The 25,951-nt window shown below is 47.0% G+C and overlaps 2 protein-coding genes across 3 annotated transcripts; one reads left to right on the top strand and one right to left on the bottom strand.

The window, feature by feature from the left end:
• The first annotated feature begins 9,398 nt into the window (after nt 1-9,398).
• CST11 (cystatin 11) lies at nt 9,399-11,870 on the top strand. 2 transcript variants are annotated; one of them, XM_054467387.1, is made up of 3 exons: nt 9,399-9,691; nt 10,359-10,463; nt 11,695-11,870. In XM_054467387.1, exons 1-3 carry the CDS (start codon nt 9,464-9,466, stop codon nt 11,776-11,778), a joined length of 417 nt encoding a protein of 138 aa, XP_054323362.1. In that variant the 5' UTR covers nt 9,399-9,463; the 3' UTR covers nt 11,779-11,870. The 2 variants fall into 2 exon arrangements, with proteins under 2 accessions (XP_054323362.1, XP_054323363.1); XM_054467388.1 differs by lacking the exon at nt 10,359-10,463.
• A 5,436-nt stretch (nt 11,871-17,306) lies between these two features.
• CSTL1 (cystatin like 1) lies at nt 17,307-22,589 on the bottom strand. The gene is made up of 4 exons (XM_054467389.2): nt 22,428-22,589; nt 21,748-22,090; nt 18,195-18,305; nt 17,307-17,469 (listed from the first exon to the last, which is right to left on the bottom strand). Exons 2-4 carry the CDS (start codon nt 21,964-21,966, stop codon nt 17,386-17,388), a joined length of 414 nt encoding a protein of 137 aa, XP_054323364.1. The 5' UTR covers nt 21,967-22,090; nt 22,428-22,589; the 3' UTR covers nt 17,307-17,385.
• Nucleotides 22,590-25,951: the final 3,362 nt, after the last annotated feature.

The raw sequence follows: 25,951 nt of genomic DNA, 5'->3' as shown, positions 1-25,951 counted from the left end.
CATAGTTCAATCCCCAGGGCATTCCTTCCACCAACACAAATTCCAGATGGGATCAACAAGTACAAGGGATACTTCTGAATGCTCGTCTGGCAGCCAGGACAGCCACCCCATGAACCTCTGGATTCTACTGAGGCTACAAGAGAACCCTGGCTGAATGCGGAGAAGGAACCAGACTTCCTGTTGGTGACGGCATTTGGGGAGCTCAGCTGTTAGGCAGCCACCATTTGCCTTCTGAGCTGTGAAGCAGGATTCCATTATATTTGTTCCCAGAACAGTATAAATGCATTTTAGGTGCTTATAAAGGACTTGGGGAGGCCAGCAGGGTTTGTGGAAAAGGCGTTCTCATCTAATGTTGGCAGAAGTACAAGCTGGGGAAGTATAAACAGAAGTGATGCTATAAACACTAGCTGTCTTGTGAGCTTGTTCCTTATTTGCTAAACCACTGGGAACCAGTTGAAGACCTCACAGCAGTGGTATAAAACTAGCTGTGTTGTGCAGGGAGAGGCCAGAGTGGACAGTGCAGGAATGGTCAGGATATTACAGGAATCTGGATGGAGTCAGTGAAGAGTGGGCTGGAAGGCAGCTGTGGAAATGCAGTCTACAGGGAAAAGGATTTTATTCATTCAGTCATCCATTCATGCTTTCACTCATCCAACATGTTTTTGAGCAATGACTTTGTGTCAGGCCCTGGAGATACAGTTGTGAATAAAACTAAATCCTGTGCCGTGCCAGTGGTTTTTGACAGGTGTTCTGAAGAATGACCCAATGGGACCTTATGACTGACTGGGTACAAAGAATGAGTAAAGAGGAGAGAACCAAAGTTTAACATTTGGGCAAGTGCACGCATGTGCGTGTGTGTGTGAACATTGTCAGTGGTTCATTCAACATCAAGAACTACACTACTTGTCAGAAGTACAGAAAATAACAAATGATAATAACAACAACAATAATAATTGAACTTTTTTTAAAAAAAAACCATTATAAGCTCTTTGCCTGGATTATCTCATTTCATTAGCATGAATGGGAACTATTTTATACCCATTTTGCAGGTGAGAAGACTGAGGCACGTTGAATGTAAGTAATTTTCCCACAGCCACCCAGCTGGTCAATGGTGGAGCCAGATGTGAGTCCAGCCAGTCTGACTTTGTTGTCCCAAGGGATTCAAAGTGAGGTTTCAGAGGCAGAGCCAAAGAGCAGTGGAAGAAGAACAGCTTGTATGTTTTGATAGAAGTGTGGCCAGAGAGCAGTGGCATCCATGTTAGCCTGGGCAGAAGGTGGGCCAGGCAATCAGAAGGTGCTTCCTGGAGGAGACTGCTCTTCAGCAGAGTCCAAGAATATGAGCAGCTGTTAACAAAAAGAAGAGAAGGACAAGAGTGCTCAGCAGAGGGGAATCCCCTACCAAGACTGAGCTACAGCATGTATGCTGGAGACTTTGTAGGAGGGAATTCGGCTGCCCCAGGAAGCTCATGAACTTGGAATCCTCTAAACCTACATCTCTTAAATGTTGGCCCCACTTTAATGGAGATAAGAGACCAAATGGTCCAGGGAAGGTGAGGAAAAGGAGTCTCTGGCTAAAAGCTCAGCCTCTCCTCTGAGGCCCTGCAATTCCAACTCCTCTGGCCCCAGACCCACAAAACAAAACCCACCTTAACCAAAGTCCCAAAGGAAACTGGGGCCACCTCCAATGGTCCAGGGGCCTTCCTTCCTGGGAACAGTACTGATAAATGTGCCTTTCTCATCCTCACCATAATTCAGTGATATTTGCTGGTTCTCCTGGGAGACTGGAACCCTCCTGATTAATTGCACACTCAATCCTCTCTGAGTCCAGGGCACTGCATTTGTTCAATTTGGCTGGGAGAACAGTTTTCATGAGACATGAAAGCTGAGGTAACAACAGCAAGCAAGAATCAACATGCAAGGAGACACATCCACCTGAGCTATATGGAACAGTGAAGAAGCTTTAGCAGGGCAGGAACATTCATTGATCGCAATCTGAAAACTTACAAGCCACTGGAGTTTAAGAGTGCCTGGAAAATTTTAGAAACCAGCAAGTTCCTCAGCATGTTCATCTATGTGAGATGACAGTTTGGTGGCCAGATAACATCTTCCAGCAGAGCAACTCCATGCCTGTGGCTGCAGGAACTTTGGGCAAATATACACAAACTGCAGTCTGAGTATTCTATACCAGGTTGAAAGGAAGTCTTTCTGACAGCTGGAAATGGCAGTCCATTCTATTTTTAATTTTAGCATCTTAACCAACTCTTGGTAGGATGTGGAAAGTCAGAAGGATTTTTTTGGAAGATAAACATGCTACAATATTGCATCCGTGGATGGATGTCTCCTAGCAATTAATCCACGGAGCCATGGATCCATGTTACCAAGAAGAAGCCATAGGGGATGGGGTGTGGAACTGAGACATGACTGGAGGACTTGGTGGCTAACTCTGGGGCTCCCAAGAGACAAAATAGGGTACCCCAGAGAGGCGGTGGAAGGGAGTCAAGACAATGAGCCTTTCTTTGGCTGGAGGAGATTCAGTTTACAGTGGGACTTTCAAAGGAATTTGCAGCAAACAGGTAGCAATATAGAATCACACTTCAAAAAGGGAACTTGGAATGAAGTTATCTATATGGGAGTCACCTCTATAGGAGCATTGAATGTGGCCAAATTTTTAGTAACTGAGACTGTAGAAAAGGGGTTCTTAAAATAGCATCAAGGCTGGTGCAAGTACAATGGTATTTACAACTTATTGATCACAAACAGTTACAGATTCCTTTGTTCTTTCTCCACTCCCACTGCTTCACTTGACCAGCTTTTAAAAATATATATATATATGTATGTATATATACATACATACATATTATGCCATGCCAAGGGATTGGATTCAGGGGCCTGTAACCTCCCTAAAGTCATATGCAACATTTTATGTAAATGTTACTGAATGTTAAATGGAATTTTTTATTAGGACAAGTTTCAAAATCAGGTGCCAGAGAAGAACATAAAATTTTTCATAGTGGATACAGAAGCCACCTGAATTGCTCACCCATGTTGAGAAAATGAAATGTCCAGGAGTCGGGAACAGAGGAAGTTCTGAGGGAGGTGATCTACCTGACCCTCGCCCAAGCTAGTGGTGACTGACTTCCTGCTTTTCTGGCCAGGCAGCCAAGAAGCAGCTGGGTTGAGATGGTCCAGAGCAGAGAAGGAACTGAGGTAGTAGGGATGTCAACAGGGCTCCACATATCTCAGCCAAAAGAACCAGAGCAGTCCTGGCCGAGGCAAGAGCAACCGGCAGCCAGAAGGGAGAGCCTCTGTGCTGCCATGACAGGCAGAATAACACCCCACCCGAGATGTCCACATCCTAACCCCAGAACCTGTGAACCTGTTACCTTGTGGACAAAAGTGACTTTGCAGATGTGACTAAGTTAAGGATCTTAAGATGGTGAGATTATCTGAAGGGGCACCATGTAATTAATCACAGGGGTCCTTAGAAGAGGGAGATGCAGAGTCAGAGAAGGAGACATGCTGGGAGCACCAGAGGCCAGAGAGTAGAGAGACTGAAGAGACTCCATGCTGGCTTTGATGATGGAGGAAGGAGCCAGAAGCCACGCAATGCTGGCAGCTGAAAAAACAGTTTCTCCCCTAGGGCCTCCAGAGGGAATGCGACCCTGCCAATACCTTGATTGTAGGGCTGATAACCTCCAGAATTGCAAGATAATAAAAGGGTGTTGCTTTAAACCACTGTTGTTAGTAACTAGTTACAGCAGCCACAGGAAATGAGCACAGCTGCCAGGGTAGCTGCAGGGGAGGGGCTGCTGACAATGGAGGCTGGGCCGAGGCAGGAAGGGACCCCAGAACAGCCAGTTTTAAAATTCTGCCTTCACATCCCTTGTAAGTTGGATTCCTAGGTATTTTATTCTCTTTGAAGCAATTGTGAATGGGAGTTCACTCATGATTTGGCTCTCTGTTTGTCTGTTATTGCTGTATAAGAATGCTTGTGATTTTTGCACATTGATTTTGTATCCTGAGACTGCTGAAGTTGCTTATCAGCTTAAGGAGATTTTGGGCTGAGACAATGGGGTTTTCTAGATATACTATCATGTCATCTGCAAACAGGGACAATTTGACTTCCTCTTTTCCTACTTGAATACCCTTGATTTCCTTCTCCTGCCTAATTGCCCTGGCCAGAACTTCCAACACTATGTTGAATAGAAGTGGTGAGAGAGGGCATCCCTGTCTTGTGCCTGTTTTCAAAGGGAATGCTTCCAGTTTTTGCCCGTTCAGTATGATATTGGCTGTGGGTTTGTCATAAATAGCTCTTATTATTTTGAGATACGTCCCATCAATACCTAATTTATTGAGAGTTTTTAGCATGAAGGGTTGTTGAATTTTGTCAAAGGCCTTTTCTGCATATATTGAGATAATCATGTGGTTTTTGTCTTTGGTTCTGTTTATATGCTGGATTACATTTATTGATTTGTGTATATTGAACCAGCCTTGCATCCCAGGGATGAAGCCCACTTGATCATGGTGGATAAGCTTTTTAATGTGCTGCTGGATTCTGTTTGCCAGTATTTTATTGAGGATTTTTGCATCAATGTTCATCAAGGATATTGGTCTAAAATTCTCTTTTTTTGTTGTGTCTCTGCCAGGCTTTGGTATCAGGATGATGCTGGCCTCATAAAATGAGTTAGGGAGGATTCCCTCTTTTTCTATTGATTGGAATAGTTTCAGAAGGAATGGTACCAGCTCCTCCTTGTACCTCTGGTAGAATTCGGCTGTGAACCCATCTGGTCCTGGACTTTTTTTGGTTGGTAAGCTTATTTACAAGAAAAAAACAAACAACCCCATCAAAAAGTGGGCGAAGGACATGAACAGACATTTCTCAAAAGAAGACATTTATGCAGCCAAAAAACACATGAAAAAATGCTCAACATCACTGGCCATCAGAGAAATGCAAATCAAAACCACAATGAGATACCATCTCACACCAGTTAGAATGGCAATCATTAAAAAGTCAGGAAACAACAGGTGCTGGAGAGGATGTGGAGAAATAGGAACACTTTTACACTGTTGGTGGGACTGTAAACTAGTTCAACCCTTGTGGAAGTCAGTGTGGCGATTCCTCAGGGATCTAGAACTAGAAATTCCATTTGACCCAGCCATCCCATTACTGGGTATATACCCAAAGGACGATAAATCATGCTGCTATAAAGACACATGCACACGTATGTTTATTGCAGCATTATTCACAATAGCAAAGACTTGGAACCAACCCAAATGTCCAACAACGATAGACTGGATTAAGAAAATGTGGCACATATACACCATGGAATACTATGCAGCCATAAAAAATGATGAGTTCGTGTCCTTTGTAGGGACATGGATGAAACTGGAAATCATCATTCTCAGTAAACTATCGCAAGAACAAAAAACCAAACACCGCATATTCTCACTCATAGGTGGGAACTGAACAATGAAAACACATGGACACAGGAAGGGGAACATCAGACTTCAGGGACTGTTGTGGGGTGGGGGGAGGGGGGAGGGATAGCATTGGGAGATATACCTAATGCTAGATGACGAGTTGGTGGGTGCAGCGCACCAGCATGGCACATGTATACATATGTAACTTACCTGCACGTTGCGCACATGTACCATAGAGCCTAAAGTATAATAATAATAATAGTAATAATAATAAAAATAAATAAAAAAAATAAAATAAAATAAAATAAAATTCTGCCAAGGCTGGGGAGCACAGCAGCTGCAGCCAAGTAGGAATTTTCCAGTCCTCTACATCTTCCACCTCTGCTCGTTCTGACACAGAGGGGCCCTAAAAACCATGGCTGGTGAGATGGAAGAGGCAGAGGAGATGTGGTGCATAGGGAAAAAGAGAAAGAAGCAAGCACTCCTCCCCAAATGCAAGCCTCCAGGAGGGAGAAGCGCAACTTTAAAGCACGTTCAAAGTTTTGACCATCTCCAAAAACTAGCATTTCAATAACTGGATTGAGACTGTGTATATTGTCTGGGAGTCACTTGAAAAGTCACAGAGGACAAATAGCATGGCTGATTCCATGCAAAGGAACAGTAGGAAGTGAGGACAAAGCCACACCATGATGACACTTCCAAGTGAAGCCTGTTCCCCATAAGGGGCACATTCTCTGTTTTCGGGGGAGTGGGCCACAGCTTCCATCAGCTTCTCAAAGGGGATTCTTGTATCTGCTAAGGTAAAGAATTATGAACACAGAGGAGGAGGTCAAGTTTTGGGCTTGGAGAAGAGTTTGTATTCCAGCCTGCAGGGGAGTGGGGAGGGAATAACAAGAAGAAAAAGCAGAGGTGAAAAAAGACAAGAACAAGAGGGCTGGAGGACGTGGTGTTCTTCACACTGCTCACCTCCCCATGCAGGGCCAGGAGGGTGGGTGGGCGACAGGAAGAGAACCCACGGGCCACTGACGAGATCAACCAAGAGGTAATGCTGCCAGTGCAACCCTGCGGAAGATCGACCACCTGCACCTCCTGGCCTGGCTTCTTTGGTGCCGCCCTCTTGCCTTGCTACCTGGGGCCTGAGGGAACTGGCAAGACATGTTTGCACTGATAGAAGTGAAGGCCCACGGGCTGCCCGCTGAGGTCAGAGATGAACATTGCCAGTTCTGCACAACTGCAAAGCACACATGGGAGGGGATCCACAGTCAGACCCCCACAGACATTGACAGGAGGGATTCTTTGTGAGCCCCACCATCCTGCCCCACCACGTGCTGGATGCTTACATATACTATTCCTAGTCTTACAGCAACTCTGCCAGAGACATGTAGTAAATATGTCTATGCCATGAACAACCTAATTCAGACAATAAAAAACAAAATTTCGTAAATACTGTTCAGACAATTGCACAATAATCCCACTACATATTAAGCACTTACTATGAGTCAGATTCTGTTTCAATTAGTAGTAGTATGTGGCCAGCCATGAGAATTAGAGACCAAAACTATGGTGGTTTAAGCACACAGGAGTTGAAAATGTACTCTTATTTATATAAACAAGAAAATAAACTTTACTATAAAAGAGTTGGGATGGCAATATAGGGCTGGCACTCCAAAAAGTGGCAAGGGCACAAGGCACCACAATCCTTTCATCTTTTTCTCTCCCATCCTCAGAGCTGGCTTCTGTTCTCCAGATTACTTCATGTTCCAATAGAGCTGCTGGAGCTCCGGCCATCATGTCCTCATTCCCAATGGCAGATAAGGCAAAAATGACTCTTTGCAACTGAGTCAGCAATTTACAGAGTAAATTCCTCTATGTCTCAAACAAGAATTTCACTTAGATCTTGGTCATGAGACCACCCCCACTGCAAGGAAGGCTGGGAAATGCAGTCTTTATTGCAGGCAGTCCCATACTTAAACAAAAATGCAGCTCTGTTACTGAGGAAAATAAAATGAGCAGTCTCTCCCCATAGGCTCTTAATTATAATACAAGAGTAACCCAGTGAAAAGAGCATTGATATCCCACTTACAGCCGCTCAGGGAGCTCAGGGCAGAGGCCAAGCAGACCTCACACTAGGCCCAACTGATGCCCAGCTTCTCACCTTTTTCCACTTTGCCTTTGTGCCACTAGACAAATTGAGGCCGTCCTAGAAGCACAGACAGGAGGTGGAGACAGAGCCCTTCCACAGTGTTCACTCTGCAGTGACGCCAAACCCTCCATCAAGAGGGCGTGGAGGACGTGTGCTCCGCTGTACTCCAAGGAGTGAACCCTGAGGTCCATGAGTTTTGGGAGTGTGTGTGTGTGCAGGTGTGTATGTCTGTGTGTGTACTGTGTCTGTGTGTTTTAGTGTGAGTGTGGGTATGTATGCGTGGGGGTGTGTGTCTGTGTGTGTTGTGTGTGTGTGTTTCAGTGTGAGTGTGGGTGTGTACATGTAGGTATGTGTCTGTGTGTATGTTGTGTGTCTGTGTGTTTCAGTGTGAGTGTAGGTGTGTAATGTATGTGTGTGTATGTGTGTGTGTTGTGTGTCTGTGTGTTTCAATGTGAGTGTGGGCATGTACGTGTAGGTGTGTGTTGTATGTCTATATGTTTTAGTGTGAGTGTCATTGTATATGTGTAAATGTGTGTGTAGTATGTCTGTGTGTTTCAGTGTGAGTGTGGTTGTGTACGTGTAGGTGCGTGTGTCTCTGTGTTGTGTGTCTGTGTGTTTCAGTGTGTATGTGTGCATGTGTGGCAGTATGTGTGTGTGTTGTGTGTCTGTGCTTTTCAGTGTGAATGTGGATGTATACATGTAGGTGTGTGTGTCTGTATATTTCAGTGTGAGTGTGGATAGGTATTTGTCTCTGTGTATTGTGTGTCTGTGTTTCAGTGTGTGAGTGTGACTGTATGTGCAGGTATGTGTATGTGTTGTGTGTCCGTGTGTTCGGGTGTGAATATGGCTATGCAGCAAGTGTGTCTGTGAGGGAAGGCTGAGCAGGGGTGTCAGGAAAGAGGCCCTGGCTTCCTGGTTCCTGGCCTCCCCTGGAGGCACATGAGGAAGCCTCGAAATAGGCCTTGGGTGTGCCCAGGGCTCCTCCCCGGGTTCCCACACAGGAGCCATCACTGCACATTTTTATATCGCATCTTCCCAAAAGACACCATAACAGGCCTTCTAGGAATCGAACATAACCGCACCAAGCCTGCATTCTGTGTGCCGTGGGACACAAGCTCCAGCCTCCACCCACCAGTGGCTTCTTCCTTCTCTAACTGGCCACCAAGTCTGGGGACTCCCATCAGGTCCCCAGGATGGGACCTTTAGGAGACCAGTATGTCCAACCAGAAAGCTTCCTGTGTCTCACACCTGAAGCTTCCTCCCCACTGCCTCCTCCTCCAAAACATCCAAGTCCAGCGGAGGCTACTCTAGGACTTGGCGGTACTGGGGAATCGTCCGTGTCAGAGTTGACTCTCCCTCCCTTCACACCTTTCTGTAGGGTGCCTCTGCTCCTTTGTCCTCTAAGGGAGGGGATTTTCCAGAACTCGTCTCCAGGAACCAGGTTGGGGGAGAGTGGCTTCCGGTGCAGGCGGCCCCTCCCCACAGTGCCCATCCTCCACTGCTCACCTATGCATGTGCCAGTCCTGGCATTCAGTCTCCCCGTGTTTCCAGCAGGTACCATCCTCCAGGACTCCCAGGGGCCCTGGCCTGGCTCTCACCAAGACAATGCTGGGCCCACAGAAGCCTGTGTGTTGCTGAGGGAGCAGCCCCTCAAAAGAGAAAATGTGTGTGTTAGCCTGTGTGTGTGTGGCATGAACTTATGCAAAAACCATTGCACAGTCTCTTGCTGCTCTCCCCTCGAGTTCAGCTGCTGATGAAGAGGGAGGAGGAGGAGAGGAGAGCTGTGGGTGTCCACCACCAGCTGCTCTTAAATCCTGCCAGGGCAGGTATGGTCAGTGTGATTCGACTTGTCCCTGAGGAGTGCAAAGAGGACTCTTCCTGTTCCTCTGCAGCTGAAGGATGATGGCTGAGCCCTGGCAGGCCCTACAGCTCCTGCTGGCCATTCTATTGACTCTGATGGCCCTCCCCTACCAAGCAAGGAAGAAAACCTTTCTAAGCGTCCGTGAAGTAACGGCAGTAGAAAACCATGCGAAGGACAGCTTGCAGTGGATCACCGACCAGTATAACAAGGAAAGTGATGACAAGTACCGCTTCAGGATCTTCCGAGTCCTTAAAGTCCAGAGGCAGGTGAGTGTATGACTTCCAGCCTCTCCCCAGGCCTGACACGCCCACATCAGGTGGCCACTGGTGTCAGAAATAGTCCCACTTAAGGGAAATTCAACCTTGCTTAGTTTGAAGTGAGCACTTTAAGAGAAGCATAAATTCACTAGGGTGATAAAGTTAAGGCACTTAAACAAAACCCAGGACCAGGGATCCTCAGCACATTACATCCCAAGGGCCAAATCTGCCTGCTGCCCACTTTTGTAAGTTGTGTTCTTGTGACCTAGCCATGAGCGTTCCCGTGCTTTGTCTGCCACTGCTTGCTGCTGCCACACTCACGCTGAACTGAGTAGTTACAGAGACCGCATGGTCAATAATAACTAAGATGTTTACTATGTAGCCCTTTATGGAAAAAGTTTACAGACCCCTATCCAGAACCACTAGCGTCACTTGCGTTATCCAAGGGATAGATTTGCCCAGGGGGAAAGATCATGTTTCTGGTGGTTTCTGGTTAATTCTCTTGGAATGACAAAAACAATCATGAGTCAAATAGAAAGAGGAGAGAGGAGCCCGCTAATCCACCCAGGACCAGCTCCTTGCCCTTGGACATAGGGTAGCGGAGCTCCCAGGCACAGAAACCACAGACAGCGGAGAAGGAGACAAGCTGTTCCTCTCCCACGCCTGCTGCCCGCAGATCACTGACCACCTGGAGTATCACCTGAACGTGGAAATGCAGCGGACCACCTGCCAAAAGCCAGAGACCACGAACTGTGTCCCCCAGGAAGGGGAGCTTCACAAGGTATTGGGTAAAAGCACCTTAACGTAAACAGAAGTCCTTTTCAGTGAGGTTTTTCTGTGGCTTTAGAATGAATTGGGAAGAATTAATTGGAATTTACTCAAGCTGGCTTGAAAAGAATGCATGGGTAACACCTCCTTCCTCAGAAAGGGAAAGCAAAGGTGGAGACGGCTGGGATGCTGCTCCTTTGTTGCTGGAAGGAGTGAGTGTGAGGAGGCTGAACATGTCCACAGAGAGGAGTTGTGGTGGCCGAGCTGCAGGGGTGCACTCTGGGGCGAGGGAAGCAGACAATTCCTAATATTAGAGCAGCCTATGGGAGGGACCTGGCAGGTGCACTGACTGAATACCTCAGAGTCAACATGACAAGGCCGCACAAGTGCTGGGCTCCTGTCCTCTCTCATTTCATCCAGCTGTGTTCATCCAGGGGGAGGAGGAGGTGAGGAAACAAGTGCAGAAATGATTCGACTGGTGGGTGAGGGTTGGTGAGGGGCACAAACTTGCATGCGTGTGCTCTGCTGGGAAGCCACCACCCCCGAAGGCAGCTCCAGCTCCAACAGGCCTTCATCCCACCTGGCACTGGCCCATCTGCGGGAGATGGTGCAATGGACAGATGGATGAAGAAATGAAGCAAGGCTGCATGCACTGAGGGAGAGGAAGCAAAGTCAGGAAGTAAAGATGGATGGGTGGATGGAAGGAGGGATAAATGGAAGAATGAATGGAGATGGATGAGGGATGAATGGAAGGATGGATGAATGGGTTGATGGGTGGACAGATGGGTAAATGGATGGATGGGGGATGGATTGAAGGATAAATGGATGGACAAATGGATGGATGGACATATGGGTAGATGAATGGAGGGATAGATAGATGGTTGGAAGAACGGGTGGATGAATAAATGGAGCCAAGAGAGGACAAGTAAGGGAAGAAGTGAAGTTTAAAAAAATGAGTAAAAATGAAGAAGGAAAAAAAGAATCAGCAGTACCCATGGTGAATATGGGCTGCGCAGACACTTTATTTCTAAATATCTTGTTTGATATTTATTTTGAGTTCAGCCGCTTGATAGTAACATTGCTGGGATCATTCCAGAAAATGTCCTTCTGTTTGTGGTCAAATAGGATTGTAGGGGTGGAGAAGGTGGTGGCCTTTTCTCCATCTTCGTGTCTTAATTCTCTTCCTTCTCCTTTTAAATTTCACCTTGCATCTTTTAAAATATTGCCTTTGTTTTTTGTTTTAGCAAGTCAACTGCTTCTTCTCAGTGTTTGCTGTACCCTGGTTTGAACAGTACAAAATTTTGAACAAAAGCTGCAGCAGTGACTAGGTGTCCTGGAATGTACACCTGTGGCCACTGCATGTGAGAGAATCCTGCAATGAGCAATAATCCTTAATATAGGCAATAAATGTTTGTCAACACATTCTCTTAAGATCATGATTCCACCTTTTTTCTTTTTCCTTTTATCCAAATTCTTCAGCTCATAGTAATAATCTGAAAGTCTGCTAGGCCAGGGCAGTTTGGGGGTCCAAATGAGGTGACCTACATTATTCCTGACCTTATCACCTACGCCTTCATGGTAGCAGAACTTCAATTTCATTCTCATATCAGGCAAGATTTTAAGATTCTTTAGATTTTAAAATAGTATGGATAAATTGAGAAGCAGAATAAGGAGAGGGAAGAAGCTCAAAGCAACTGAACAGCCAAGAGACATTTGCAAGTATGGCCTATGATGGCACCTCTGAGGGGCCCACTGAAGATCACCCTCTCTCCTTGCCTAAAGTGTGAAATAAGAAGAAATCACCAAAGAACTAAGAAAGACAAGGCCTTTGCTACTGATACGATAACCAGGTTGAGAGATGTGCCTTATTTTTGCAGGCAAGTGCACTTTCTAATTGCAAACTCCAGAATTAGACTTCTGCCCCCTTGCACGAGCAACACTGGACCAAACTAGGTCTGTCTATAAACAAATTCCTCTCCTAGAGGAGCAAAGGGACATATGTGCCCCCTGTGAATGAGGCAGACCTGGTGACAATGCCCAGTTCATTCTTCCCAAACAGACCAGTCAGATTAATCCCAGCAGGAGAGGAAGTCCTGAGGACAGGGAGAAGCCAGGAGTCCTCTGTTCAAGGGGCTTTCTTTCCACAGAAGGCACAGAAGCCATGGGAGGAAGCATCCCCCAACTCCACAGCCTGATTCAAGGTCTCACATGATGTTGCCGGGCTTACCCCACTCCACTTCCTCCTCCATGTGGTCACAGGGAGGCTGCCAGCAGCTCAATGGATTAGGTGTGTCCTCCTTCACATCCAGTAAGAAAGGGAGGAAGATCTTATTCCCAAGAGCTCAAGCAAAAGCCCTGGGTTTAATACAACAGGCGAGGTCTAGGGACACCATAGCAAACACACACACACACATACACACGGCATTACGGCATTCATTTCCATGCGGGGAGAGGGAGTTGGGGTATTCATCCAACAGTTCAGTTCCCATCAGTATTGGCTCTTAGGGGGCATGAATTCCCTAGTACCTCTGGCCTGAGGCAGCTCCAGGGCAGAGTAAGCAGCAGAGACAGTGCACAGATAAAGGGGCACAGGGAAGTTAAGCTGGCATGCACAGAAAGTGCGGGATTTGAGAGATTATAGGCAGAGCACGGACAGGAGAGCTCCTGCACGTGTGAACTGTGAGCTGAGATGCACGTCAGCAACACCAATTCTCACCAAGATGGGATTGGCTTTGAAAGAACAAATCATTTTTTTTTGGCTTTTACTCTCCCTGTTGAAGTGCTGGAATGCCCAGAACCCTGTTTCAGCCGGGCCCACATGGGGTTTCCCTCTGCCAACTGCCTGGGATGATGCTAACCTACAATGTCTTCATCCTTAACTGAGAATAACAGTACCTACTCCTTGAGGCAGTTGTAGATTGATGACGACAATGCATATAAATTGCTTAACACAGTGCCTAACATGAAGCAGGCATTCAAATAAATATTAACCATTAGTAAGAACGCTGGCAGTGGCAGTGGTAGTAATTTAATACCAGTCAACATTCAACACTTTTCTGACATTTTTTGCTATGGTATCCCCAAGGCAGGCATTACTATTCTTGGGGAGATTAAAAAGAGAAGGTGGAACATTTGTGCCCATTAATCTCTTGGATTTCTCAGCCAACGTTGTGGGGGCTTTCTTTGAAGTTTTTTTAAAAATTAGTATATATTTCCAGGAAGTTACAAAGGTAGTAGAGAGAAGTCCCCTGTGTCCTTCCTGTAGTTTCCCCTAATGGCTATATCTTATCACATCATAGAAAAATATCACAATTAGGAAGCCAACATTGGTACTGTGTGTGTGCCATTTAGTCACATGTGTACATTCGTGTAACCAGCACCATGCTGAAGACACAGCACTGCTCCATCGCCGGAGAGCTCTGCTGTGCTGCCTCCCTGTACTCAGCCAGGGCCTGGGTGCCCGCTCCTGCCTCAATGCTGGCTGAGGCCCACCCTTCCTGTTTGCCAACTATGAAAGCAAGGTGAGCGGGTGGGGTGCGAGAGTTCACTTTAAAAAATTCAAAGTAATGCCATAAAGTTTGGTAAAACATTATAAAAAGAATACAGTGTCGATATGAAATTGTGTTTAAAGAGATAGAAATACACATTGGGTATAGTGTGCACTGCTCAGGTGAGAGATGTGCCGAAATCTCAGAAATCACCACAAAAGAAGTTTTCTATGTAACCAAACAGCACCTGTTCCCAAAAACCTATTAAAATAAAATAATAATAACCATAATAATAATGAGATGACTCTAAAGTTGGAAGGCAAAAAAAAGATAGAAATAGTACAATTAGACCATATAAATAAAAGATGTTCAAAAAGTAAGAACTTAGAGGTTGAACAAGATTTAAATTGATAAGTAAGTAACATTAGAAAAACAAATTAGGTAAAAAACAAACAATGTTTAAAAGTCTTGAGCAAAAAATAGCTAAAGGCTAAATGTAAGCACATTCTATTACCCACTAACTCTTAGGCATATATCCAATAGAAACACATGTATGTGGTCAGGCACGGTGGCTCATGTCTGTAATCCCAGCACTTTGGGAGGCTGAGGCAGGTGGATCGCCTGAGGTCAGGTGTTCGAGACCAGCCTGGCCAATGTGGTAAAACCCCATCTCTACTAAAAATACAAAAAAAAATTAGTTGGGCATGGTGGCGGGCACCTGTAATCTCAGCTACTTGGGAGGCTGAGGCAGGAGAATCACTTGAACCTGGGAGGCAGAGGTTGTAGTCAGCCAAGATCGTGCCACTGCACTCCAGCCTGGGCAACAAGAGCGAAACTCTGTCTCACCAAAAAAAAAAAAAAAAAAAGAAAGAAAGACAGAAAAGAAAAGAAGTACATGTAATGTGTCCAGCATTAGACAGGCACATGCATGCTTGTTAATAGCTAGTGTTCTTAGAAGCTGAAAACGACCCAAAAGTACATTATCAGTACAATAGATAAATTGTGATATATTTACACAAAGGAATCCTATACAATAAAGAAAGTGAACTATAACTACACACGACAACACAGATGTATTGAATTCAAGAAACCAGAAACAAAAGAATATATATTGTATGACTCCATTTCTAAAAATGCAACCAACAAGCTATGTTAAGCTAGGATGTTAGAATCTGGACAGAGGCTGCCTTTGGAGGCTCTTCATCTATAAAGTGGAGAAAAAGTTGCCATTTCGTAGGGTGGTCATGATGATCAAATGGGATAATGTGGGCAGCAGGCCAGTGCTGGTCACCCAGTCAGCCCTCAATTAGCTTAGATTTGCAGGACTGGGTGCTTTCTGGCCTTTTTGTTTTTGTGATGTTTGTGGGGAGGTTGTTTTTGTGGGTTTTTTTTTTTGCGCAGGAATTCTACCTCCTTTAACTCTCTTCCTCCATCCTCTCTTCTCCCTCAGGCCTTGCTGTCAAGTTTGAGGTTCTTGCTGTGTGTTTATTCTTCCCCTTTAGCAATACTCCCTCAAGTTGCCATTATGACCATCTGGAGGCACTGGTGCCTGGGAAGAGGCTGAATGGTCAAGTGGTACAATAGGCACACTGTCAGCCATTGTCTGTGGCTATTAGACTATTTCTGGTCTAACATGCACCTTCTCTAATCGACTGTCAGCCAGAGAAGAGGAGAAGACACAGGTCTTATTTCAGCAGCCATCAGAACATGGGAGGCTCAATGACTCAGTGTACAGAAAAGAGTTCACACGGCCCACCTGAACTGCTGTCCTTAGAAAGGCTGCTTGCAGGCTGGATGCGGTGGCTCAGGTTTGTCATCCCAGCACTTTGGGAGGCTGAGGCGGGTGGATCACCAGGTCAGGACATCAAGACTATCCCGGCCAACATGGTGAAACCCTGTCTCTACTAAAAATACAAAAAAATTAGCCAGGTATGGCAGTGCGCACCTGTAGTCCCAGCTACTAGGGAGGCTGAGGCAGGAGAATTGCTTGAACCTGGGAGGCGGAGACTGCAGTGAGCCAAGACCGTGCCATGGCACTCCAGCCTGGTGACAGAGTGAGACTTCGTCTCAAAAAAAAAAGTAAGAAAGGCTGCTTGCAAGGCTGGCCTTGGATGGAGTTTGAGAACTTGGAGGGTCAACAGTTCCCTACACTGATAGAAAACTTTTCCTGCATGATAAGAGGGCCTCAGTGTGTCTACATTCTCTGTACAGCAGTGAGGTTGATGTTGAACCCCTGCTATCCTCTGGGAGTCTGGAATTTCAGCACGTGCCAGGCAGAGGCTGCCTTCATGACCAGCCCTCAGTAAAAACCCTGGCTGCTGGGTCTTAAGGAGCTTCCTTGTGACACATACTGTCACAGCTCACTTCTGGGGGAATTGAGCGTGCTCTGTGTGACGGCACCGAGAGAGAACTCTGGAAGCTCCTGGCTGGTTTTCTCCTGACCTAGCCCCATGCACCTTTTGCCTTTGCTGGTTTCGCCCTGGGTCCCACTGCTGTCATATCACAGCCATGAGAATTACTCTAGGCTAAGTCCTGTGAGTCCTCTAGTGAGTCACTCAATGTGAATTTGGTCTTGGGAATCTCAGACACACTCACAAAAATGTGTGTGAGTCACAGTGTTGTGTGTGTGCTGGGAAGAAATAGGGCTCCCCACGCTAGGGTCAGAGCTCAGGGACATGCTAAATTCAGAAAAGCCATAGAGAGGTGGGGTGGTGTAGAAAGAATGATGAGGTTTCCCCAGTGATTATGAACATTCTGTTCTAATTGCATCAGCTGGGTGGGCGCGGTGGCTCACGCCTGTAATCCCAACACTTTGGGAGACTGAGGCAGGAGGATTACTTGAGCCCAGGAGTCCATGACCAGCCTAGGCAACAAAGGGAGATATTGTCTCCATAAAAAAAGTGTTTTAAAAAATTAGCTGGACAAAGTGGTGTGCACCTGTAGTCTCAGCTACTTGGGAGGCTAAGGTGAAAGGATCACTTGAGCCTGGGGAAGTCGAGGCTTCAGTGAGCTGTGATTGCGCCACTTCTCTCCAGCCCGGGCAACAGAGCAAGACTGTGTCTCAAAAAAAAAAAAAAGAAAGAAAGAAAGAAAGGAAAAGAAAGAAAAGATTGCACCAACCCCTGAAGACCACTGAATGTGTGTGCCAGTGAGTGTGCATGTGCTTGACATGTATGAGTGAGTGGGTGGGCGGGTGAATGAGTGTGTGAGGCTGTTAAAGTGAGTGTGCATGTATGTTGAGTGGTGAGAGTGTGAGGGTGTCGTGAGTGTGAGCATTGTGTGTGCGGGTTGTGAAGGTAAGTGTGTACGTGTGTGTGCGTGTACACTCGTGTGTGTGTGCATGTGTAATGAGACCCCAATGAGGGATACATGATCCTTTACAGTTTAATAACAGCCAGTGCACAACTCAATCGTCTGAGCCCTCATCCAAGGTTTCTGCCCACATGCTCAGGCTTCCAGACAGGAATTGTTCCAGAGCTGGAAATAGTTTATCCAGGGCACGGTGTATATCAAAGACTCGCAAATTAAACTCTGTGGAAGAAGAAAGAAAACAGACTTTGGGGAAGTATTTTTCAAAGGCGAGCAGCAGGCGCCTGTTCCCCAGGTCTGTCCCTGTGGCTGCTCATGAACCCCATGGGCAGAGAGGGGAGCTGCCTACAGTCAAGGGCAGGAACAGAAAGGAGGGCCAGTCTGGAACAGGAATGTCACCCTGTCTTCCCCCTACCCAGCCACTTGGGACCCACAGCAGGTGAACCTGGTGCCTGCGGCCTGGCAGGACCCTGTCATGTGGGCCAGGCAGGCCAGCAAGGAGCAATAGCATGGTCTCCTCCTCCTGCACCTCCCCAGGCATGGGGGAGCCCCTTGTATCTGCCAGCTTTCAAGGGGTGCCACCCAGGGACCAGGAAAAATAGAAGGGAACAAGGAGGAAATTGGACAACCATAGAGACCTGGAGAGGGAGAGAGGAAACAGAAGAAGGACCCCAAGGAAAGGGAAACACTGCTTTCACGCAGAGGGTCTGGGGAGCAGTCCAGGTTGGAGAAGGGTCCAGGCGACCAGAGGCCTGGGTGCAGGGCTGTACCAGCCCAAATATAAAGCCTCCCTCCTTCCCCCAGGTGCCTCAGGAGGTGCCAGGCAGCCCCAGGGCTGGGCCCCAGCTGGCCCCAATCCACACAAGTGGAAAAACTGCCAACTTTTAGCTGTTGCTTTTTAAAATGTTCACTTCACAAGTCCCTTTGGGATGACTTCCACTACACACCTTTCTCAGCTTCTTGCTTTGCAGGGGACAGGAAGAATTGCTTGTGTCATTCCTCTTGCATTTGGTCCGGCCAATCTTCACAGTGACTATATACTCCACTCCCGTCGTCAGCTGCCAAGAATCAGTTGTGCTGTTAGTGTGGACTCCAAGCATCCAGTGGCTGACCCTCTCCTGGAGAAGCTAGGACTGAAAGTAATGCCCCCAGAGCCACAGTCCTTGTTCCCGGAGCTTACCCACCAAAAGCATGGCTCCCTTCTCCCTACTTCTGGCTGGAGGGAGGGCAATGGCAGCCAAAGCCCCTGGTCATAGGTTGGTTTTGCTGCAGCAGCCACAGAAAACTTCTCACCTGCCTCCCTCCCATCCTCAGGACAGAAGAGGCAACATCAAGCTGGGTTGCCTGGCCACCACAGGCCACTCCCAGGCTGGCAGATGTGGCCTTCATAATGCATCAGAGCCAGCATCTTGTCCCCACCCCCCCAGTCCCTTCTGCCATTTCCTCTCTCCCTACTATCCTTCCTGACCAACCTAGCGGAAGGCAGCTTAGCAATACAGTTAAAAACAGTTTTGGAATCGAATTGATTTGGGGCATGCATTTTCCATTTAGTGACTGTGACCTTGAGCAAGTTACTTAGCATCCTCAGCTTTTTCACTTACCAACTACAAACCACAATTGTGCCTGCCCGTGGAGTTGTTATGTGGGCTAAATGGAAGCTTGCATTTCTCTTAATGCATAAAATAAATTTTAAATATTTTCATAATTATAAGTTATTAAATCTTTTAGCAAAGTGTCTGCAGCGTTACTTCGAAGCAGATTCGGTGTTAAGAGAGTGACAGAACACAAAATCTGGCTTTACCCCAGCAGACTCTGTAAATTTTCCTGAATCTCAGTTTCCTCCTCTAGGAAATGAGGAGAATAATGCCAGTTTCCTCCTAGCGTGTACAGAAATGAACGAAGGAGGCATGGTGGGTACACGAGCCATGGAGAAAGCACGCCAGGGATTTCCCCATGGCTCTTTCACTTGTGATCAAGTGTGAGGCCATGAAGCCTGCAGGGGTTGGAGCCTGGAAAAGCCCTTGTGGGCAGGGAGGTCCTACACCCAGAAGGGAGACTCTAACAGAGAGCTTGGGGGTTATGGTTCCCTGTCCAGTTCTGAGCTGGATTCCCAAGTAGATACGTGGATTAGTGGATCTTCACTGGTGCAGGAGAAGCTCTGGGAGGCTCCCTGTTGCCTTGCCCTGTCACTGGTCAAGCCCAGTGAGAGGGCTTGGTCATCTCTGGGATGGTGACTGAGGCAGAGAGTGCCCACACTGCTCCTGGGAGGAAGACACCCTTAGCAAACACTGGGACAGGGCAGCAGGGAGCCTAGGCCTGAGGGCAGTACCAGCCTCCCCACACCCAAGCATGTGGGGGCCATCCATGCATGGGCATTTGCACGGCTGCCCCAGGCATGGTTACGCTGACCTTCAGCACGCTCAGAATGTAAGAAAAAACTAAACCACCGGTCATCACTGTAACTGACATTCCAGTGTGCAAAGTGTTATTCGTTATTAGATTTATTTGTTCGATAATGACAGGAGTAGTCATAATAACAGCAAAGATTTTTACAAGTGCTACTAGATGATGGCACTGTGCTAAGTACTTCCCTCCTATTCTGAGCCACTTCGCAGGTGAAGAAACTGAGGTCTGGAGAGTCTGGATGTCACTTAACCAAGAGCCTCAATTGGGAGGAGCTGGGCGTGAAGCCCCAGAGGCACCTGGCAGCCCTCCATGCCTGCTCTTGTCCCCTCTGTGAGGTGTAAGGACAGACACAATGGTCATATGGGTGTGGGGGTGCCCAGAGGCCCATGCCAAGATCACCCAGCTACCAGGAGGCACTCCTGCTCTGTCTGCTTATCAATGTGAATGACATCAAATGCTCATCATTATTCTTTAACAGCTAACTTAATGGTGATGGATTGATTTCACAAGGCAAGCCTCCTTGGGGTCTTAACCAATCCTGGAAGAACCAAGAACCAAATGGGCAACATCGCCATCTTGTGGTAGAAGTGCCTCACTGAGCCTGCCTGCGGGACAGTCTGCATTGGGATGAGGATTTGACCTGGGCTGACTGGTCCTCCCCACCCTGCCCTTCTGCCTTGCGGGTTCTCTCTGTTCCAGCTGCCTTGCTCTCTGGCCAGAGAGCTTTCCCATAGCCAGTTGTGTTTTCCCAAATCCAGCTAATTGAACTAGGACGTAGCATTGTTGCTGCCCCAACTTCTACAGTCGGCCCTCTGTACTTATGAGCTCCATATCTGTGGATGCAAACAACTGTGCATCAAAATATTCAGGAAAAAAAAATGTATGGTTGCCTCTATACTGAACATTTTTTCTTGTAATTATTCCCTAAACAATACAGTATAATAATTATCTACACAGCATTTACACTGTACCGGTTGTTACAATTAATCTAGAAATGATTTACCATATGTGGGAAGATGTGCATAGGTTATGTGGAAACACTATTCCATTTTACATAAAAGACTTGAGAATCCGTGGATGTGGGCATCCTGAGGGGTCCTGGAACCAATTCCTCCTGGACACCAAGGGTGACTGTATAGTTTATTATCTGACCTTGAGGAAATGTTGTACCAATAAAAGGGGTTCCCTAACAACTTTTCTTTCTTCTATTATCCTTCAATTGATATATTTCAGAGAAATTTTATATGTAAAACAGAAGGTGAGGTGATCTGGCTGAACCCTATCTCTCACATCCCCTCCACTTCCAGAATAAACCCTCTGTGTAATTGGAAGTTTGTATAACACAGAACACCCAGCTTTGAATTTTACAACCCTACACATTGAAAAAATATTGGGGGCTACAGGCCTACAGAGAATATTTGTATTTTGCCAAATGAGAACTTTAAAGGGAGCAAAATTATCCTTGCTGTCACTCCAGCAGGGTCAAATATCAGAATGAAAGGCATTTCTTCCCAAGGAAAAAGAGTTGGTCGGGCGTGGTGGCTCACGCCTGTAACTCCGGCACTTTGGGAGGCTGAGGTGGGCAGATCACCTGAGGTCAGGAGTTCGAGACCAGCCTGGCTAACGTGGTGAAAACCCGTTTCTACTAAAAATACAAAAAATTAGCCAGGTGTGATGGTACGCACCTGTAATCTCAGCTACTTGGGAGGCTGAGGCAGAAGAATCACTTGAACCTGGGAGGAGGAGGTTGCAGTGAGCCAAGATCATGCCATTGCACTCCAGCTTGGGCAACAAGAGCGAAACTCCATCTCAAAAAAAGAAAAAAAGTTTAATCCTCAGTGAACACTTTTGCCTCTAAGTGTAATGGAGTTAGAGTTCATGCCAGTCCTTAGGAAAGCATTTTGGAAGCGTGGCTAAGGACATTCTGGGATCTGAACAACTCTACAATGTAACTGCTACAAGTGAAGATGCCTCTCCCTTGGGACCTCACGGAGGACCACCGCTTGGTTCTCTTGGGAGCCACCCCAGAATCCTCACATGTCTGAACTGGCAAGAACAGGGCCTGCTGATGTCTGGGGAGAGCAAGGTACAAACCTGCATCTGACTTCGAATTAGCTTCTGGACTCGATATAAGTAGGTGTCGTTGCTGGCATTGTTGTAGGATTGAATAAAGAAGTCAAGTGTTGAATTCATGTTCTTCTTGCTCATGGGCTTCTGCTGGAAGCCCTCCCACCTTTGGAAGTGACCCAGCTTGGCTGACAGGACCAGGGCAATCAGCAGCAGCAGGGGGTTTCTCCAGCATCTGATCCTCATGTCTACAGCCTCAGAAACCTTCTTCCCAACTGCACCTTCCAGGGTGTGGTGGTGCCAGGCTGTAGCTCACTCGTTCTCCCACCGTAACCCTCACCAACATAGGCTTTCCTGGGGGATGGCCTGCCTGCATTCAAACAGAGATTCAGACCTGAACCTTGTCACTCACTTTCCAGCCAGTTCATTTTCTACCCATTTACACCACCCATTCAGTTCTTTGGTGATCCAGGCAAGCAAAATTTTTAAACCCCTGCCAAGGCGTGCAAGCCCCATTCCCTGCCTTCACATGTCTCAGGGAAGAAAGCCCCCAGAACAGCCCCTACCGTGCTCTGTAATAAGAGCCGGGGTCGTAGATAGAGAAGTATCACTTACAGGAAGGGAGGAGGCCTTATGGAGAAGGTAATATCTGAACTGAGATATAAGGAAGCAGTCATATGGAGCAAGGGGTGGTACATTATTCTTACCTTCCTTGGGTTCCAACTGTCTTACAAAGCCACCACCTGTTCCCTGTGCTTCCTTTAGAGACACGTTCTCCTTGCTCACCTGCCGCCCGCCCACCACAGATTTCTGCCTGCGGGATCCCCCTATACCTGCAGGCCCTGCACTGGCTTTTGCTATCTTGTTGTGACCCTAGTGGAGCTTTGTGAGGTAACTGCAGCCTCCCTATGAGGGAGTAATAAGCTGTGAGCTCCATTTAGAAATTATCCTGCAGACCCCTGAAGATTAGGTGTCACCCCCAAAAGCCCATGAATGCCCTATTTTAAAAACATTTGCTGGGCGCGGTGGCTCACGCCTGTAATCCCAGAACTTTCGGAGGCTGAGGTGGGTGAATCACCAGAGGTCAGGAGTTCGAGACCAGCCCGGCCAACATGGTGACACCCTGTCTCTACTAAAAATACAAAATTAGCTGGGTATGGTGGCGTGTACCTGTAGTCCCAGTTACTCGGGAGGCTGAGGCAGGAGAATCATTTGAACCCAGGAGATGGAGGCTGAAGTGAGCCGGGATGGTGCCACTGCACTCCAGCCTGGGTGACAGAGCGAGACTCTGTCTCAGGAAAAAAAAAAAAAAACAAAACAAAAAAAACACCCTAAATGGAATCCTACCAGAAAAAACATTAGTGGAATAGTTGATGAAATGTGAATAAAATCTGCAGATTAGTTAATAGTATTGTGTGAATGTTGATATTCTAGTTTTCACCATTGTATTGTGATTGTATAATATGTTAACATTTGGGGAAGTGGAATGAAGGGTATACGAGAATGCTTTATGCTATTTTTGCAGCCTTTGTGTAAGTCTGAAATTATTCCAAAATAAAGGTTAAAACGTCCAAAACTAAATAAAGCATTGTTCTATGAGGAGTAGCGTGCTGAGGGAGGGGAAGCAGGAGCCTTAGGATCCAACTGTCCTGGCTCAAGTCCTTTGCTGGGGACTCTGGGAGAGTTACCTCATCTCCCTAAGCTGGGTTTCTTCACCTGTAATATGAGAATGGGGAGAAAGACTCCACTTGAATTGTGGTAGAGAATAACTGGATGTAGGCAAAGAACCTGCTCCCAAGTCAGATGTCGGGTGCATAAGAATGTCTTCTTCGTGATTCTTCTGTGACTCTGAACCCACACTTAACCCATGGCCTGTCAGGTCCCTCCTGTCCCAGAAGCCAGGCCACCTTCCATCATGACAATGTTGCTAGCACCTGTCACAACATCCTCCCTTGGCCCCAGAGCCTGTCTTGAGAGGACTTGTCCAGCCAGTGGAGGTGATACGTTTGAAATTCCCTAAGCCTGAGCTGCCAAGGGCCACTTGCTGTAGAATAGATAATGAAGGATTCCGAGTAGTCAGGGAAGCCACTCAGACCTGGGCCATCTCAGCACGCCCCAGACACCTGGGACACCCCCATCAGGCTGAGGCCCATAGAGAGGAAAAATAACATTGGGTGGGCCGTATTAGAAACCCCATGGATGTGGGGCTCAAAGCATAAACAATAAATCTGCTTAAGAAATATGGGAGTTGGCTGTGTCCATAAAGAGGAAAATGAGTCACTGGCAATTTTAATTGAAGAAAAGGAAAACATAGACCCTGACTATGCCACAGAAGGAGATGTGAGGGGCCTCACAGGTCACACTGGCATTCCTTAGCTTGTGTCAGCAGAACGCCGATTTCCGATTCTGTGGACATGGAATCAGGAAAAAAAATATGATTCTGGTAAGGTACATGTATAAAGGGAGACAGGGAGCTTGGTTACAGCATGGAATAGGGGCAGAGCACAGTGGATGACATCTGGGAGGCTGAGACTAGGAGGATTGCTTCAGCCCAGGAGTTCCAGACCAGCCTGGGCAACATGGTGAAACCCCGTCTCTACAGAAAATACAAAAATTAGCCAGGCATGGTGGCACACATCTGTAGTCCCAGCTACTCTGGAGGCTGAGGTGGGAGGATCGCCTGAGCCCAGGAGAGGTCGAGGCTGCAGTGAGCTGAGATCGCACCAAGCACTCCAGCCTGGGCGACAGAACAAAGGGAAATAGAGGACTTAGTTGTTGTCTGGTTACTGCCGTGAAATAATGGAAAAATAGGGGCCTGAGTATTTCCGTGGAACAAGAGTAAATTAGGAGTGCTGGCTATAACAAATAGGAGCCCTGTTCTTGCCAATAAAAGAAAGGAAAAATATGAGCTCTGGTTAGACCATGGAATAACAGGAAATGTGGGGTCTGCTCATGTCTGTGGAATAAGGGGCATAGGAGAGAAGGGTTGCAGAAGGGCATGAGAAAACTTCAGGTGATACATATGTCTCTTGTATGAATTGTAGTGATAATTCCACAGGTGCATACGTACGACAAATTTCATCAAATTGTACACTTTAAATATGTGCAATTTGGCCAGGCGCCGTGGCTCACACCTGTAATCCCAACACTTTGGGGAGGCCAAGGTGGGCAGATCACATGAGGCCAGGAGTTCAAGACCTGCCTGGCCAACACGGTGAAACCCCATCTCTACTAAAAAACACAAAAATTAGCCGGGGAGCACCCGCCTATAGTCTCAGCAACTCTGAAGGCTGAGGTGAAGGGATCACTTGAGCCCAGGAGGTCTAGAATGCAGTGAGCTGTGATTGTGCCACTGCACTCCAGCCTGCCCAACAGAGTAAGACCCCGTCTGAAAAAAAAAAAAAAAAAAGAAAGAAAGAAAAAGTATGTTTCCCAGGAGTCCAGCAAACCGGACCTCCTGTCTCATAAGCTGAACCTGGTAACAGGCCACTGCTGGACCAGGCATGATGGCAAGTGTGGGATTCCTGTTGGATCAACCCGTGGCTGGGTGCTGTGTGGGCGAGATGGTGTGTGTCCCACAGAGGCCCTCTATAAGCTGCACAACTTCCTGGTTCTGTCTGTTGACGATCAAGCTCGGGATTTCTTTATCAGTCCAGCTCCTAGGAGAAGCAGGAAATAAACAAGAACATGATGATGTGTTTTATCCCAGCAGGCTCTGCTTGTGTGGGCTGAGGAACCTGCAGACAGGGAGCTTCCTGGCTGTAGTTTTTCATCACTCCTTCACCAGTAGATATAGCATTGGTGCTGGGAAAGGGTCACACTGTGACACTCTCTTCATCAGCCGACATCTGCTATCTGAAATTTTCTCATCACTCTGGGGAAACAAATAATCCTCTGTCAACAACACGGCTGATCTCGGTTGGTTTCTTCTCTCCACTCCCTAATTTTTTTTTTTTTTTTTTTTTTTTTTTTTTTTTTTTTTTGCATGTAGCACTATTTGACAAGCTCTTCTTTGTCCCCTAAATAATCCTGTTCTAGGCTGGCTGCTGACCTGGATATAACCCAGGCAGAAAGCAAATCTATTTGTGACCCACCTGCTGCCGGGCACCCTCCAAACATGGCCCAGGAAGGAACGGTCAGCAGTCTGTGCCTGCTTGAGGAATCTCCCAACCATGGCTGCAGGGTGGGGGTAGGGGAGCAGAGTCCATGCTGCCAGCAGCAGCTCCCACTG

Source organism: Pongo pygmaeus, chromosome 21 (genome assembly GCF_028885625.2).
Source record: "Pongo pygmaeus isolate AG05252 chromosome 21, NHGRI_mPonPyg2-v2.0_pri, whole genome shotgun sequence".
Taxonomy (NCBI): domain Eukaryota; kingdom Metazoa; phylum Chordata; class Mammalia; order Primates; family Hominidae; genus Pongo; species Pongo pygmaeus.
Note: the sequence above shows the minus strand (reverse complement) of the source record. Positions and strands in the feature narration are given on the sequence as shown.

Coding starts and splice junctions, on each gene's coding strand:
- CST11 (XM_054467387.1), top strand. CDS start 9,464: ATGATGGCTGAGCCCTGGCAGGCCCTACAGCTCCTGCTGGCCATTCTA. Junction 9,692..10,358: donor TCCTTAAAGTCCAGAGGCAG/GTGAGTGTATGA, acceptor TGCTGCCCGCAG/ATCACTGACCACCTGGAGTA. Junction 10,464..11,694: donor AGGAAGGGGAGCTTCACAAG/GTATTGGGTAAA, acceptor TTTTTGTTTTAG/CAAGTCAACTGCTTCTTCTC.
- CSTL1 (XM_054467389.2), bottom strand. CDS start 21,966: ATGAGGATCAGATGCTGGAGAAACCCCCTGCTGCTGCTGATTGCCCTG. Junction 18,306..21,747: donor TAATTCGAAGTCAGATGCAG/GTTTGTACCTTG, acceptor GATTCTTGGCAG/CTGACGACGGGAGTGGAGTA. Junction 17,470..18,194: donor AAAGCAAGAAGCTGAGAAAG/GTGTGTAGTGGA, acceptor CTTCTTCCACAG/AGTTTAATTTGCGAGTCTTT.